This window comes from Planococcus citri, chromosome 4 (assembly GCF_950023065.1).
Source record: "Planococcus citri chromosome 4, ihPlaCitr1.1, whole genome shotgun sequence".
Taxonomy (NCBI): domain Eukaryota; kingdom Metazoa; phylum Arthropoda; class Insecta; order Hemiptera; family Pseudococcidae; genus Planococcus; species Planococcus citri.
In genome coordinates, this window is record NC_088680.1 from 70,931,279 (window position 1) to 70,947,638 (window position 16,360).

Here is a 16,360-nt window from a genome sequence, read left to right on the forward strand (position 1 = left end):
AGTTGCGTAAGAAATTAATATTTATTAGTACAAAATCTTGATCGTTCGAATATTTTTATTCACCAATTATTTCTGTTTATTATAGCCAAGTTTTCGGTTTGACTGAAAAAAAAATAAGTGTGTAAGTAAGATACAGGTAAGCGAATCCTTGTGAGGTGAGATGAGCCTACTTACTGAAAACCTTGACTACGTCGAGAACTTTTAGCTTTGAAAGTTGTAAAATCTGCTAATGAGCTAGGATGTATTTTATCTATGACGGAATTTTGAGTGCTAATTTTACGAGTGAACATAGCCATACGAGGATTATGCTTGTATTTGTAGAACCAGTACTCGAACGCTAGAGTAATACAGGCTAAGCCGATACCCACGAATATGACGATGAAAACGCCACCTGTAAATTTTTTCTGATTACATCAGCCCTAGCATTTCAAAATTCAATTCGATGGATAAATAGATACCTATATTATGAATGCTGATTCCATCGGACTGATTATCTTGTTTTTCGCATTCTTTACGAGCTGGATTTAAATTCCACCATTTCTCTTTTAGCTTTTCCAGCTTTCTTTTGTTAAGTAATAATAAAATCCTGCGCAAAAAAATAACTTCATCATCACACTAGGCCTACATGAAATTATTAAGTACAGTACCTAGGCGAAAGAGATATTTAAACGTACGCATTGTTGAATTGGTCCTTTAAAGGAGATCCTTGTTGAACTGCTATGGCATAAGGTTTACGAGAAAATTCATCTCCAACCATTTGCAGATCACAGTTGATCATAACCTGATACCTAATGTCGGTCGCATCACCTTGAAATAAACCAATTAACTGGAGTCAATCGAGGTTTAAAAACTTGCATCGTAATTCATTAAAATTATGCACCTAGGTATGCGAATCCATCGCTAGACGTTTTCGAATCTCTAACCCTCTTCAAAGCTTCATCCATTGTAACTGGAAGCTGCGCTTCTTTCATAGCTTGCCACATCTTTGTATATTTATCGCTGACTGGATAGTCCCATACTGCTAATTTGGCTCGTTCTACTTCATTTAAACTATCATTCAGACTCATATCTTTCCAAATTCTGGAATATTTTCGGTTTTCAGCGGTTGCAGAAAAAATTGAATACCGAATAGGTACCTAATCGTGAAAAGCTTACTCGTAGAATTTAGCTTCGATTTCAGCCATTCTTTCAAAATAGGTCATGGCTGCCGATCCGTTGAGAGGTGCGTAGGTGATCTTATACTGTTTAGAAAGATCATCTAAAGATTCGATCGGAGTATCTAATCTTGAAACGGTTAAAAATGCAGCTAAATTGGCAGTATACGATGCAATAATAATGAATCCAAATAACCACCATGTTGCGGCAACCAATCGCCCGGATAAGTTTTTTGGTGCTTCTCCACCTCCCTATATGTAATTCGTAACGTTTAAAACAATATTTCACAAAATATAATTACGAATAGAATACCTATGAAGCGTAACCTGGGGGGTTAGAGAAGTCATACAGAACCATAGACATTCTTTCAGATTGAATTCTCGTTTTTCTTCGTCGTCTTTATATTTTTCTCGATTGTTTTGATAACTGTATGGACTCCAGCGATCGAAGATCCACATAAGAAAGCTTCAAAATGGAATAATTTAGTGTAATTTTTGTATCAGGACATTATAGATAAGTCTATCCTATACTTGATTCGTTTTTAGGTACCTATTATTTAAAATTACCTCGTAAAAAAATATGCTGCCAATATACACAACCAAACTTCGTTTTCCAAAACAGTCAAGAATTTGAAAAGCGAAGTAGGAGTACTCGGTTTCTTCATTAAAATCGTAATACCAACTAAATCGTAATAAGGTACAGTGAAGTCGACGACATTCTCTCGTTCAGCCATCACAGATAATGATCCAAGTCCTATATCAGCTCTCTAGAGATTAATGAAATCATAATGAAGTAATTTCAAATCATAAATTAACAAATATTCCTGTCACCTTTTCGATTAGTTCTTTAATCATTCCATTCCATTGTCCATTATCATCCATGTTACCAAATTTATTATCCGGTGCTACGTAAATTTCGTACTCGAATCCGACTAATTTTTTAATTTCTTCGATCAAATCGACGCAATATCCTTCGAATCGTTCGGCGTTATTTTCATCGACTACTCTCATCATGAAAGGATGTTGCTAAAAATGAAGAAAAATCTTCATGAATGATATCATATAGGTACTACGAAAGAGTTGATAGGATATAATGTCCTTACCAGTACTGTTACAACTCTATAAATTGTAACCGCAGACAAATTTGCTAAACTGGCCACATCTTTTACTAAAATAGGCGAATTCAAACTTGCTTTCCAAGAGCCTATGGATTCAGAACTTACAGATTGACTGTTCAGGATTGAAACCTTTTCCAATTTCATGGTGAATTCTTCGTAACTGTGGCCATTCGTTTCGATTAAGAAGTTTCCGTACGATGGAGGCTCGTTTACCTAATTTGAAATAAAAAAAAAAATGAAAAAAAAAAAGGAAAAGTCAGATAGGAAGTAGAATGGTGTTTTATTTTTAGTGAAACGAAAAATCGAACCTGTCTTAGGTGTTTTCTCAGATCGAAACTTTTCCGGAAAGGTTGATTTTCTTCTTTATATTCGTTGCAAGTAATGTAAGAGAAATTCTTAGGCCATTCGTTGGCTTCAACCATAGATCTAATAACAAAATAAATATCCCACACGATTTAATACTTTAATATAGGTACAACAACGCAGTTGTTGAATAAGATACAATTTCGCTATAAACGAACTTGACTGCGAGAAGTCCACGAAAAATAAAATCAAAATAAAACGCTGCCATAATTTCAGGTTCAGAAGTAAGTGTGTAAGTAGTTTTCAAATTCGAAAGTCTTTCTCGACTCATCGGATCTGGTTCTGGTTTGACAAATAATACGCTTGCATTAGAGCAACTACATCTCAACGCTCCTTTATCCTGAAAAATTATTTTGCAACGATCTTAATTATAACTAAAGTAGAAATTCTCTATTATAAACAAAATACCTACTTGGGTGATAACATGCCATGCGAATTTCCGTCCGAAAAATTTGTTGACGTTGGCATTATCTAGTAAAGTTTTTACTGTACTCAATCTTCCCAGCACGAAGTAATTAACTATATCCAAATCGCGAAATCTGGTTAGTTGCCTTTGAATACTGCGGACGTCCTCGATTTGAGCTATAATGTGTCGGGTAGGTATATTCTGAAGCAATGATTTGTATTTGTGATCCATAACTGAAATTATAGAAAGAATTAAACACAGATAGAGTTACCTATATCTTACTTCTAAAGATGACTGAAAATAACTTCCATCATCTTACCAAAAGAGTCGTCGAACAAGATTCCAGCATCTGTAATATTTTGAGCAACTATAATGCTTCTGATCACTTCTGGAATGATATCCGCAGGAGGACTTATCTGTATCAAGTACTTCTGCTGTTCTCCGTCCAAGTTACGCCACTGCCTAAAATTCATAACGTTCAATATTACCTATCAATTTAAAAAGATTATAATATATTTTTTCATCGAAGTCGACCGAGAATGAATGTTTTTACGACCTGATATCACCATCTTGTCCATATGATGCTGAGATGGTAGGCAAAGCTAAAGCAGCTGCGAATGTTTTCACCGATTCTGAGGCTATTCCAGTTTGAGTGGTGTCTAGTACGATGTGAGGAGGTTTCCCATCTTTTATCGAATTATTATATTGAACACACACTGCAAAAATAATACATTAATGTCGTGTTTTTGAGTAAACAGATCTACGAGAGTCTTGACACGAGTAATTTTATTTTTTACCAACATGTTTCGAGTATAGCTTGGGCATCATTTCCGCTGACGTCAGCTTTGTAAATACCATCAACGTGAATTCCAATCCGTGGATTTCGCCGCAAATAATTTAGTACTACTTCGGCTGATTTACTTGCTACCAAATTCTTGTATTCGTTAACCAAAACTATATTAAATTTATCCAGTTAGAGAATATAATCATTCAAGATCGAGAATCATACGATGAGGTAAAGGAAAGTAGTTCGAAACAACTGAAGGAAAACCCGGTACATTTGATCATTAATCACTGAGTGGTCAGATCTGGGAAAATCTGATTGTATCAGAATTGGCTGATTTGATCAGATATACTCTTGTGAGGAGATATTTTTAAGAAATAGTAATAAAAGTTGATACACGAAACTTTAGTCTGTTCAAAAGTCAATCAGTAGCACATCTACCTACCAAGCTTCGAGTAGTTTCGAGTTCAACCGATAGGTACATAAGGTTTTACGTATTTTCAGAATTCAGAAATATTTTTTCGTAATGATATTTTCCCAGAAAATTGAATACATAAACGAACAAAACTAAACCAAAATACTTACGCATATTAACAGTAAATACATTTTGTGAACTGGTTTCCGGTACAATGAAATAAATATTCAACGCAAAAAATGCATACGAAGATGCTCTCATAAAAAACATTTCAAGTAGGCAAAGACACCACCATATTAAGGTAAACTACAATAATTCTACGTAACAATAGAAATAAAAGTGCAATAAATAAATCTGGAAAATCCGTAAAGAAATAATTTCCAAATTGCGATAAATTTGTTTCCTTGGAGATAACATCAAAACATTAATTTTGGCAGCGATTTGATTATTAAATCATTCATTTTTTATAACTCGCAAGGGGTCGAGTACCTGCAGGCTAAATTCGTCATAAACTACTCCTTGTTCGACATGTACGAACGTAAATAATAAATTCGTTAGTCGCGTTCAATTGATTACAAAAAAAAACCAACGCACGTGAAATGAAAAGTATTATTCATAAAAAAAACGACAACAATCTATAATAAATTAATTAAGTCCGTTGATTTTCATTATCTGTATACAAATGATAGAATTTTTAGCTTGCTGTATGTTTTGCCATCTGCCTAATCGATGCTCTTTTCCTATTCCAGCTATTAAATAATGTCCGTCAGAAGTGAACTGAATAGCATTCACGAAGCCTGGAATCTCGATGTTATTCAAAGGAATTATTGACTTAACTGTTTGATTCCATTTCCATAATCGAATATTATTATCACAGGAGCCGGATGCTATTAAATCTGAATTCGGTAAAACCGCTATAGCGGTTATCCAGTTGGGTTGTTTGTTGATTGGATCTAAACCGTGAGCAGCGTTTATCACGTGTAAAGGTTTCTTTTTCAATGTACCCCATAAACACAAACTACCATCGTCGCCACCAGATACGAAGAATCCGTCGTCTAGTTTACGGACTATTTCCACACAGCATGTAGGAGCATTGAAAATAAGATGCGATTCTTCTTGAATTTTCCATAATCTGATGGTTTTATCCGTACCACCGGCTGTGAGGACGCGATTTTCATTAATAATATCGACAGATGTTACTTCAGCTTGGTGTCCGAATAGTGTTTCCATGTAACCCATTTCGTTTAAATTCCAACACTTGACTAATAAATCTTTCGACGTACTGAATAGATAATTCGTATCTCGACAAATAGCTAATCCGGTAACTGCCTTTTTGTGGTCTTTGAATACACGTATATGATTCAACGTTTCAGTATCCCAAATGCGAATATTACCTTTCTCATCTCCGGAAACGAGATGTTTATCGTCGCGTGAAATGGCTAAACAATTAATAAGGCAGTTGTGATAGTCTTGTCTTGGATCAGTGCTGTTTTTCTTGAATTTTAAACACTTGAAGATCAATTTGGTGAAACTCTCTAGAGACCATTTAACAATCGAGTAATCTTTCGACGAAGAATACAGGTATTTGTTATCTGACGAGACAGCTATACAAGTTATGCTTAATTTGTGCTGTTTGCACGTTAATAATTTCTTATCTTTTGATAATTTTATATGATCGGCTAGTTTTTTCTTCAATTTACCAGCTTTTTCCAGTTCATCGTGTTTCAATTTTTTCAAAACGTGATCGCTGACGTCGTCGAAATTTTCGAGTTTTTCTATTTCTTCTTTCTGAACATCTGCGAGGTATTTTTGCGCTATTTTCACTTTCTTCTCTTGAGCTGTCAGATATTTATCTTCGTCTTCGGATGAGACATCTGGTTCGATGGAAATGTCGTCGTCGGATTCGCTTTCAACCACCTCTTCATCTTTCTTAGGTGGGGGTTCTTTTTTCTGCACACAAGAAAGAAATGATTTTAATTAGAGTGAATAAGTGAAGATGTGCGGAAGAACGCGTGACATCGAAGCCATACAATCGTGATTGATTAAAAATAAGCAAAAACCAAATGTATGGAACGAAGTGAGCAATTCTCAGTTGGAAGATCCATCAAAAATAACACAAATTGAAATTACCATTAATTGGAATACTTACTTTGGTTTTTTTCGAGCGCTTTCCATCATCTTGGTTTTTTCTTTTAGCAGCTTTTCGAATGAAAAAGGGCATTGCGAAGCTTGAAAATTGATTGTGTGAAGCACAGGTTCAGTGTACGAAGTACCAACGGATTCGATAGCTGATTATTGGAATTTAGCGAGTGTTGGACATTAGCTAAATTCACAAAATTCTTCTGAAGTCACTTTTTCACATAATTATTACGAATTATTCGTTCTTTTGAGAAAAAAAAGGATTTTAAATTCAAAAGTTTAAACACGTGCCTGTGTGTAATTTTGTTTTTGTTGATAGCGTCATTGATAAGGAAAGCATTCATGCATGCACTTGCACCAATGTCAAATGTAATGATTTGAACATTTTTGCGAAACGTTTTAGACTGAATTTTCGTGAGTTTTCCAAAAAACAAAATTCAAAAATCCAATTTAAGACTTTTGCATGTTTTTAACTTCTTAAGCAGTTTTAATTGGATTCATTTTCAAATTTATAATAATTCTGCGACATTTAACAAGTGATATTTCAGATTGCAAACTGGGTAACACTTATTGTACTTCGTTTTTGTTTCGTTAGTTTCGTTGTTGTCGCATGTCAGTTTTTAAATTTAATTCATTTTTTTAAAAACAGAAATGTGGGCTCAAATTCAACTTCAAGATTCTGGACTCTGGTTAGCTAATCATTTGAAAACACTATTTCACAAATTCATAAAATCATAATTACTTTTTTCAGGTAAGAATGTTCACAGAAATCAGAATCGTCCTCGAACTCGGAGTTGATTTTGCTTATATAGTTCGTTTTTCAACATTTTAATTTTAATAAGGTCACACGTTTCGATTTCGAACTCTGAAAAAAACACTCCTGAAATCCTGAACGAATTAAAATCCCATGTCCATTATTTTCTTAGACTTATTCCTTTGAAGTAGATGTGAAATTCAGTATTCACTGTTGGTCTTGTTCTAAGTTCTAATCTAAACTAACAATTTAGCTGATTGTCTGATTCTTACTGCTTTTGCAAAATAAATCTACAAGGTTACAAAACAGAAACTTTATCCATGTACTGCAACATGATATTTCATAAGATAACAATAACATCAGGCTAATCAAGTAAAAATTATCTTTAAAAAATAAGTATATCAAAATTGAAAATCACGTGGACGGAATTTTCCTCATTTGACGAATGGCAGCTACTAGTTTAGGAGACACTCCCACACTTCTTGAATGGTATTCTTCAGCAGAAAAACGTAAAAGCGACAGAATATTTTGTAAATTTTCAGTAAGTCCGATTCCAAGTTCTTCTAGAACGTTACCCAAATAGTCTAAAAAACAGAAAAAATACGAATAAAACATTTCGTAAAAATCGTACTTAAGTGAAGATAACAGATATTGTAAAAGGACATTACTAATATCAGCAGCTAATTGTTTAGCGGTGGAGCTGCCAAGTTCTATAATATTTAAAATATGATCGCTGTACGTGTTGCAAGTTCCATTCGCTACCAAAGTTAACAAAATACTAGCGTAAGTTCCTTTTTCTGAAATATTGGAATTTTCAGTTTCTTTGGATAATATCGGCAAAACTGAATTAAGAGGTAAATTTTCCTGAGATAAGAAGGGTTCCAAATATTGCGGTAAGGTTATTAAATGCTCTCCAATCTGCAAAAATTCACAACCTATTAACAAACGTACACTTTCAAATAATAAGAAAAAAGTTGCAAACAATTACTCAACCTGAGTTATATATTCCATGGGTGAGTAACTGTAGTCTGGCAATTCCCGATCATTTTCTGCATTCAGTTTATCCCACAGAGTTTTTGTACTTTCTAAATAAAACGCTATTGGTTGGAATGAAACTTTGTAGGTAATTTTGTGCACTTCGTAGGACAATCTTTCAATCACACTAATAACGTTTTCTAATAAAGAGACAATCGATCCTAATGGTGAAAGATAAACAAAAAAGAAAATTAAAAAAATTAATTGAAACACGAAGTAACTGAAGAAAATAAAATTTATCACCGTTGGAAACCGAATTGAATAATTTCTCATATTCCTTTTGAGCCGACAAATTCAAGATCAGAGGTAGAAACTTCTTGATTGAAATATCATTCCTATGACTTTTCAAACTACTTATTAATTGCGAATCAAGTTTTTTAACGTCGTTCAATAATTCTCCTACAATCACGCATAAATTATTAATGATCATTAACAAAATTTAAAATACATAATATATGAGAAAATGTTATAAAAATAACGCATCAGTTACCAACAACTTGCTGAAAAGATAAACACGACTTCAACAATTGCCAGTTCTCTTTTTCATCAATTTTTTGTTCTAAACGTCCACAAATATCCTTATACTTGTCGATATATTTCAAAAAAAATCCCTGAAAGAAAAAAAAGTAAATATTTAGTTTACGACAAAGTTAGTTCGATAATATAATGAAACCAACCTTTAAAGCAGAAATTAACCCATCAATGGCACATCCTTTGGTGAATAGCACACATCTCGCTTTGGCTTCTTTGGCTATATTGATCACATCTGGAATGGTTAAGCTAATACTACGAATATTATCGGCAAGATCCGAAACATTTTCTGATTTTGAAAACATTTCCCATAAATAATTGTCTAATAATTGTCGCTCGAGTGTTCCATATTTACTCGCGTATTGAACGTAAGGAAAATACAAGGATTTCAAAATTGGATTCCAGTCTGGTCTACACTCAGATTCTGTAAAGTTGGACTATATGAGTGATTTAAAGAATTAATTTCATTATTTAATCGGATTATAATACAATACCATTATTGAATATATACAATGACTCGAGGTTTTGCTGGAACTGACTGGATATTTGATAAAATTCCAATAAAAGTAATAACGGTTGAGGATGCTGTTTCAAAGCGATATCCATACAAGAAGATAAACTCGGATCCAAATTCATTAAAACGTCTGAGTAAAGTTCGATCATCATGTCGATCAAATTAACATTCACGAATACTTCACTGCACCATTTCATCTGCAAATTATATAGAATAATAAAATATTATGTAAAAAAAAATTCAAATCCACGTCAATTTCAGTGATTTCGAATCCAACCTGTTTTTGCCAATTAACCAATAGCATATCGTAAAGAGAACGTAATTGTTCAACGAGATTCAGATCTTGATCAGAGTCAATCAACGATTTCCAAAATTGGCACAGCGATCCTTTTTGGCATTTAATGTAATACTTTGTCAAATGAGGTAATCTTTCGATCTTATTAAATATATTTACAAACTTCACCGCTTCATCTGTAACAATAAAACGTAAATTGTGATTGCCAATCAACGTATGAAAAAGTACCATTTTATCAAAAATTTACCCAAATTAGCAGTAGTGAAAGCTTTTACGACATGAGGGCTAGCGCTGGCTTCCAATCTATTTTTCAAACCTTCCAGTTGCATTTTTTTATTCTCGTAGTCGTCAGCATTCGATAAGACGTTCAGAGACTGCTGCATACTGTAAAGCTTGGAGGTTATTTCTTCTAGATTTCCACGATCAAACGACTACAAAAAAATTTTCAAAAATTATTCGGCGAACTGGAATGTTTTACGGTGTGATTTATTATTACCTCTTCGATATCGGAAGCTAAAATTGACCAATTATCGGCCTCATGTAAAGCCTGTTTCACGTTTTCCAATGTGTTTTTCACGCGATCGAGTTTTTCCAACGTGCTGACTGATTTGTCTGTGTTTTTCTCGACCTTTGCAAGAAAACAAAATTCAATTTCAAGAGTGTTACAATATTGAAAGTGATGATTCTTCAAGTATACTGACATTTTCCATTTCATTTTTAATCGAACCAAGTTCGTCTTTTAGAGCTAAAACTTTTTGATTTAGAATTTCCGTCTCGTTGATTACTTTCGGCATGTTGCTGACCATCTGAAAAATAACACAAAATATATAAAGTTCATATTCCCATCCAATTTTAAAGAATAAGATATTCTCACTTTTTGACAATCATCTTCAATCACTGAGTTTACTTCTTGAATATAGAGTTGTAATTTTGTAACCAGAGACTCCGCAGAAATCTGAAAATTGAATACACCGGTGAAAAATTTTTTAGGTGATGGATTCGAGGAAAGATTTTAGATTAACTTACTTCAGACGGTTTTGATGGATCCGAAGTGCTGAATATATTATTAATCCACTTCTTTGGAACAAAATCTTCTTCTGAAAACGCTGAAATATTCTAAAACGAAATTGAGAAAAAATTTCATTGGTAATACTTACGAAGTGCAAGAAAGATAACGAATAATGATCAATACAAGAATTTACAAACCATTGTGTGAGGTGTGATTGAGAAAATCTCTATCTTCTCCTTTTGAACTGGGTCTTGAATAAATTTCAAGTGAATTAATTTTCTAATTATCCATAAATATCTAATTACAATAATCTAATTTTCAAATTCAAAAAATCAAATTTTGATAAGCGGATCGCTGACGTAAGCGAAATTGTGAAAAAAAACAAAAATATTTACAAAAATTCTTCTACTTTACACATTTTGTCGACATTTTTTTGTGATGAGTATTAAAATGGAAAGCTTAAAGTCTCGAAAGTCGAAGTCAGAGGAAAGTCAGAAACAGAAACTCTCAAATCTTGAATGCGAAATGTTGAGATTTGAGTCCTAAGTTGAAGCAACTCAGCAGGTTTTGCATCGTGCTCCATTTCCTCATTGAATTCGGTGTGAACTTCGAAAAATCAACACGCAGACAATCTAGATATTTACTCACCATGAAAAATAACAGAACAAATTTTTCAAAATAACGTCTGTGTATTTTTTTTGAATCGATATTGAAATATCGATATATTTACCGAATTTTGATTGGGCAATAAAAACAAGAAACAACAAATAAGCATTCGCCGTATCCCCTGTCCCCTCTTCACTGCTTGATTTGGGACAAAAATTTGATAAAAAATTTCGGAATTCAGATTTTCCGAAGGATTTTTCCAATTTCTTTCTATTTTGAAGGTATAATTAAACTTGAAATAATAATATTCTCGCGCAAATTGTTCATTTCAATGTAATTCAATGGTTTTTTGAAAATGTGAATTGTGAAACATTCGTTAGTTGAGCATTTTTACGTTATCAGCCATCAGGAATTCAAACTTATCGGATATTTTGCTAAAAATGAAGTCAAATATTTGAAAAATATAGCAAGGTGTGGTTTAAAACATATTTCTATTCATCTGAGAAAGTCCGTCTCGCTGAATGTACAGAAACTACCTATGAGTAAGTATCAGTAGTTATTGCCAAATAGCATCATTACGATGGCTTTTCTAACAGCTGTGCAATAATAAAGTAACTCTGTATGTGATCATATTTCAGATCTAAATACATTGTGATGATATATACTCCTTTTGGTGTCATATTGATCGATAATATTCAACATGGCCAATGGTATTCCTCCTTTTTTACCAGCGACGCCTCCGCCTATGTGCAATTTGGATTATTCCGACGACGACGACGATGATGATTTTGGAGAATTCTCAGATGCTGCTAAAAATGGTTACTTAGGTACCCTATTACTTATTAGCATTATGGCGCATTCGTTTCGTTGAAATTAATTTTACTTCTGATTCTCTAGATGATGTTTCAGTTACCAAATCCCTTGGTAACGAAGAAGTGAACAACGCAACCCAAATTTTTGACCCTGGAACCAGTTATAAAGCTGCGATTATAAATGATACTTCGATTCGTGATGATGAGTTCTCGTTCGGAGATTTCGTTCATCAAGATATCCCTGTAACTGTTCCAGTCGAGAATGAATCCAATTTCGAGGATAAAATTAGTGAAAGTGTTCCCATTGATGACTCGAATCACATTGATATTCGAAATGATGACGAGAAGAGTGAATTAAATTGCGAGCCTGTTATCGAATTACATCAAAATGATTCTCGAGTATCGTTGAATGACGATGACAGCAGTATCGAAGATTCTACGAGTGACAATTGTAATAACGATGTACTGGAGAATGAAACAAAAATTGAATTTAGTACCGATGGTAATACTCTTGAAAAAAATCATATCGCAGACAATATCACCGAAATCGAGCCCGAGTTACCCCTCGATTCACAACTCAGCATTCCCGAAGAAAGTTCGACAGTTGAAGATGATTTTAGCGCATTTTGTAGCGTTTCCGAGCCGAAAGAAACATTAATAAATGGTACCAATTCGGAACAATCAGAGTTAAAATTACAAAGAGCGTTCTCTGAAGATAGCGACGACAGTAATACTCCGGATATCGACTTCAGTTGCTTTATAACTTGTCCACAAAATCTCGACAGCCAACAGAATAATAATGATTTCGCAGATTTCGAAAGTAATACGTGTGATGATGATTTTGGAGACTTTGCTGAGCCTGTCAAAGTAGATTTTACAATTCCACCTTCTACTTCTACGGTACAATTTAACGAAAATATTGAAACCAAAAACGATTCGAGTTTAGAAGTCAAATCTGCTGCTCAAGTTACCAACATCCAATCAGATAATTTTTCTGAAGATCCGCTGGATGATGATTTCGATGATTTTGTCTCCACTACTGTACCATCTGCGATGGAAAACGCACAGAGTACTAATACTGAACAAATTGGCTTCTTCGATCAATCCAAATCTTTGAAACAGAGTGAATCAGAGCTGAATAGTTCTCAGATCAACGTGAATCAAACAACTATCAACCCAGTGGCTTCTACTTCATCGAGTCAGGACTTGGAAAAAATGTACGATCTTAGTAGCGAATGTTGGAATGAAATTTTTCAAGTTTCTGGCGAGGTATTCATCTCTATTTGTTTATACTTTTCTGTAAAGTTCAAAATAATTGAATATTTTCATCATTTTTCAGAAACAAATCGAAGTTAATTTGAACACATTCGAAGGTAAATTAAACGGCAGCTGTGTATGGTGCAAAATCAAAGATATTGAAGCTAGTCCCGCATTAAGTTACAATTGGAATGATTCGGAAACTCAAAAAGTATTATTATCTGCTCTCTACGTGGATTCCAGAAATATTGTGAGTATTTTTAGATGTATCTCGTGAAATTGCACGAACTCTTTCAGCTGTTCAACTACAAAGTTTTTCAATTTTTACGAAATGTTTGCAGTTGTTCGGTCCTCGTTGGAATTCGGATGTGCCACGTTTCGCTTCTAATCTAGGATTCAGCCCATTAGTACCTGAAAAGGCTTCGGAGAAAAAGGATACCCAACCTGTTTCAATTTCTCCTCAAACCGTCCTTCGAGAAGAACCAGTCATCGATGACAGCGCTCCCAAGGTTGCCATTTGACTCATTTTCTCTTCCTAAAATACAAATAGACGATTTTTAACGGTAAATTTTTATTTTTCAGCCACCCGCAACCGTCCCTGAAGCTCATTTCGATTGGAACAACAGCGGTTTGACGAATCCGTTGGATAATCGTAAGTGTACCTAATTTTTTTATTTCTACCTTTAATCGTAAAATATTGTAATGTTACGAAATATGCGTAATGTAAGGGACGAATCTATGGTTAAAAAACAATTTTTAAACAGATTCACATTCATCTCTACTAGACTTGGATTTATTAGCAAGTTTTGATATACATTCGCCATATTATAAGAATAATCGTAAGTAAAAATCAAAAACAAGAAAATAGTTTGGCGAATTTTTATTTCATCAATGCTTCTCTGAATGCAATAACGAATTTATTGCTTGACTGTCATTTTTAATGCGTGCCAATTTTGTTTTCAAACGCTTGTTTCCATTTTTTTATGTTGCAAGATTTATCTACATATTATTACGTATTTTCTATTTTGTATTTATTCTTAGAATTAGCATAAATTTTAATTTGAGATATTTTCGAATTTTAGTGCAATTTTTTACTTATTTTTTCATCGGCTAAGCTTGAATTTTATTAATATTTAATTCATATTTAATTCATTTTTTCCATTTATAAATTTCTCTATAAAAGTTTCCAATTATTTTTTTTACAAATTTCGAGAGAATTGAGTTACTTTTTTTTAATATTTTAATATATTTAATTTAATTTTTGCCATAATTTAACAACTTTAATGCTACATTTTTGAAACGTTAGTCATTAATTCGTGGAATGAATTTAAATTTGTTATTCGCTTTATTGTAGTATTTTGAAAATACTTACTTATCTGTAATATTTGTAATTCTGCATGTGTTTAATTTTTTACGAATTATTTTTTAAAAAATACAATTTTTTTAAATTACAGGTAAAAACGATAGAACAAAAGGAAGCGGAGCTTCGAGTTCGAAGTACGAAAATTCATTGCTAGCTAAAACGCCCAATCGTAAAGAGCTCAGCGAAGAGGCCAAAGAAATATTGAATAATTTGCCAAACTTGTACGTTATGGAGAAGCAATATATTGTTTTTCCAGTTAGTTGATTTTTATCCGATTAACGATTTTTAAATTTTGTGTTATTTTATTGATAAAAATATTGTCATCATATTGTGTACATGTTTTCATCTCATCTTTTGTCCTTAATAAAAGCTGTTATTAAAAATACCGCGTTGTTAATCGTTAAATAACAATTGGATCATAATTTTTTGAATTTTTGAAAAAGTTTTGTCGTTAGATTAATATCTATGAAAATGGATTAATGACGTTTTCTCAAAAATTTGAGGTCGCTGAATCCAAAATGACGTATATTCGCAAATTCTCACTGAAGCAGTGTCCTACGACACAAACAGAGACCAGATTCGGACTCGGCGACCTCAAATTAGTCGAAAACGAGCCTTTACTCGATTTTTTTGAAAATCAAAAAAATCAAAAAATGCAAAGGGGTTAGTTCATACATTTTTTTGGACAAAAAAACTGTTTGTCGCCAATGGAGCTGAAAATCTGACAGGGGAGTTTTTTGAGACGGCGAATTCGTTTCCGGTGTCAGATTTTCACCAGAGCGCTCCATTCTCGCAGAAACAGCCTTTTTTAAAATTGAAAATGACTTGAAAAAAAGTTGTCAAATTTTGCAGTTTTAATGACGTTTTTTGACTAATTTGAACACGCTGAATCCAAAAATGACGTTTGTTTTGCGATTGGACTCGTATTCTGCAAAATAGTTGCAATTTCTCACTGAAGCAGCTTCTGTTGACAAAAATGGACACCAGATTCGGACTCGGCGACCTCGAATTAGTCAAAAACGACCCTTTACTCGATTTTTTTGAAAATCAAAAAAATTCAAAAAATGCAAAGGGGTTAGTTCATACATTTTTTTGGGGAAAAAAACTTTTTGTCGCCAATGGAGCTAAAAATCTGACTAGGGGGGTTTTTTGGGACGGCGAATTCATTTCCGATGTCAGATTTTCACCAGAGCGCTCCATTCTCTCAGAAACGCCATTTTTTGACATCAAAATTCACTTGAAAAAAAGTTGTCAAATTTTGCAATTTTAATGTCGTTTTCTGACTCACTTCAGCACGCTGAATCCAAAAATGACGTTTGTTTTGCGATCGGACTCGTATTCGGCGAAATACTCGAAATTTCTCACTGAAGCAGCGTTCCTCGACAAAAATGGACACCGGATTCAGACTCGGCGACCTTGAATTAGTCAAAAACGACTCTTTACTCGATTTTTTTGAAAATCAAAAAAATCCAAAAAATCCAAAGGGGTATGTTCATACATTTTTTTTGGAAAAAACAACTTTTTGTCGCCAATCGAACTGAAATTTGGGCTATTGCGGTTTTTTGGGACAGCGGATTCATTTCCGGCGTCAGATTTTCACCAGAGCGCTCCATTCTCTCAGAAACCGCCTTTTTTGAGATCAAAAATCGCTTGATAAAAAGTTGTCATATTTTGTATGTTTAAAATTTTTTAAGAACATCTTAAACCCCTAATCAATACTTGATTGCGCACATTTGAAAGATTTTTAGCTCAAAATTGGATTTTGATTTTCGATATTTTTGAAAAAGTGTAATGCAATGTTTCGA

The 16,360-nt window shown here is 33.5% G+C and overlaps 4 protein-coding genes across 5 annotated transcripts; 1 reads left to right on the forward strand and 3 right to left on the reverse strand.

Moving 5' to 3' along the window:
• Positions 1 to 2: 2 nt before the first annotated feature.
• Positions 3 to 4,682, reverse strand: Ir25a (ionotropic receptor 25a). Its single transcript, XM_065364886.1, has 17 exons — positions 4,411 to 4,682; positions 3,843 to 3,995; positions 3,598 to 3,757; positions 3,361 to 3,503; positions 3,048 to 3,274; positions 2,794 to 2,975; positions 2,581 to 2,698; positions 2,258 to 2,485; positions 1,986 to 2,180; positions 1,722 to 1,921; positions 1,482 to 1,620; positions 1,156 to 1,406; positions 881 to 1,080; positions 675 to 807; positions 459 to 586; positions 175 to 391; positions 3 to 102 (listed from the first exon to the last, which is right to left on the reverse strand). Exons 1-17 carry the CDS (start codon positions 4,508 to 4,510, stop codon positions 60 to 62), a joined length of 2,817 nt encoding a protein of 938 aa, XP_065220958.1. The 5' UTR covers positions 4,511 to 4,682; the 3' UTR covers positions 3 to 59.
• A 149-nt stretch (positions 4,683 to 4,831) lies between these two features.
• Positions 4,832 to 6,703, reverse strand: U3-55K (U3 small nuclear riboprotein factor 55K). The gene is made up of 2 exons (XM_065364893.1): positions 6,390 to 6,703; positions 4,832 to 6,190 (listed from the first exon to the last, which is right to left on the reverse strand). The coding sequence occupies exons 1-2, from the start codon at positions 6,459 to 6,461 to the stop codon at positions 4,886 to 4,888; spliced, it is 1,377 nt and encodes a 458-aa protein (XP_065220965.1). The 5' UTR covers positions 6,462 to 6,703; the 3' UTR covers positions 4,832 to 4,885.
• A 728-nt stretch (positions 6,704 to 7,431) lies between these two features.
• On the reverse strand, positions 7,432 to 10,880 carry Cog7 (conserved oligomeric Golgi complex subunit 7). Its single transcript, XM_065364887.1, has 14 exons — positions 10,715 to 10,880; positions 10,535 to 10,624; positions 10,383 to 10,463; positions 10,210 to 10,314; positions 10,005 to 10,136; positions 9,756 to 9,939; positions 9,491 to 9,684; positions 9,194 to 9,410; positions 8,846 to 9,123; positions 8,659 to 8,779; positions 8,412 to 8,567; positions 8,127 to 8,329; positions 7,802 to 8,051; positions 7,432 to 7,717 (listed from the first exon to the last, which is right to left on the reverse strand). Exons 1-14 carry the CDS (start codon positions 10,715 to 10,717, stop codon positions 7,548 to 7,550), a joined length of 2,184 nt encoding a protein of 727 aa, XP_065220959.1. The 5' UTR covers positions 10,718 to 10,880; the 3' UTR covers positions 7,432 to 7,547.
• Positions 10,881 to 11,326: 446 nt separating this feature from the next.
• Afti (aftiphilin) lies at positions 11,327 to 14,883 on the forward strand. Of its 2 annotated transcripts, XM_065364888.1 has the most exons (8): positions 11,327 to 11,665; positions 11,762 to 11,950; positions 12,021 to 13,204; positions 13,275 to 13,442; positions 13,534 to 13,701; positions 13,775 to 13,844; positions 13,957 to 14,031; positions 14,647 to 14,883. In XM_065364888.1, exons 2-8 carry the CDS (start codon positions 11,824 to 11,826, stop codon positions 14,817 to 14,819), a joined length of 1,965 nt encoding a protein of 654 aa, XP_065220960.1. In that variant the 5' UTR covers positions 11,327 to 11,665; positions 11,762 to 11,823; the 3' UTR covers positions 14,820 to 14,883. The 2 variants fall into 2 exon arrangements, with proteins under 2 accessions (XP_065220960.1, XP_065220961.1); XM_065364889.1 differs by lacking the exon at positions 13,957 to 14,031 and having other exon boundaries at positions 11,328 to 11,665.
• Positions 14,884 to 16,360: the final 1,477 nt, after the last annotated feature.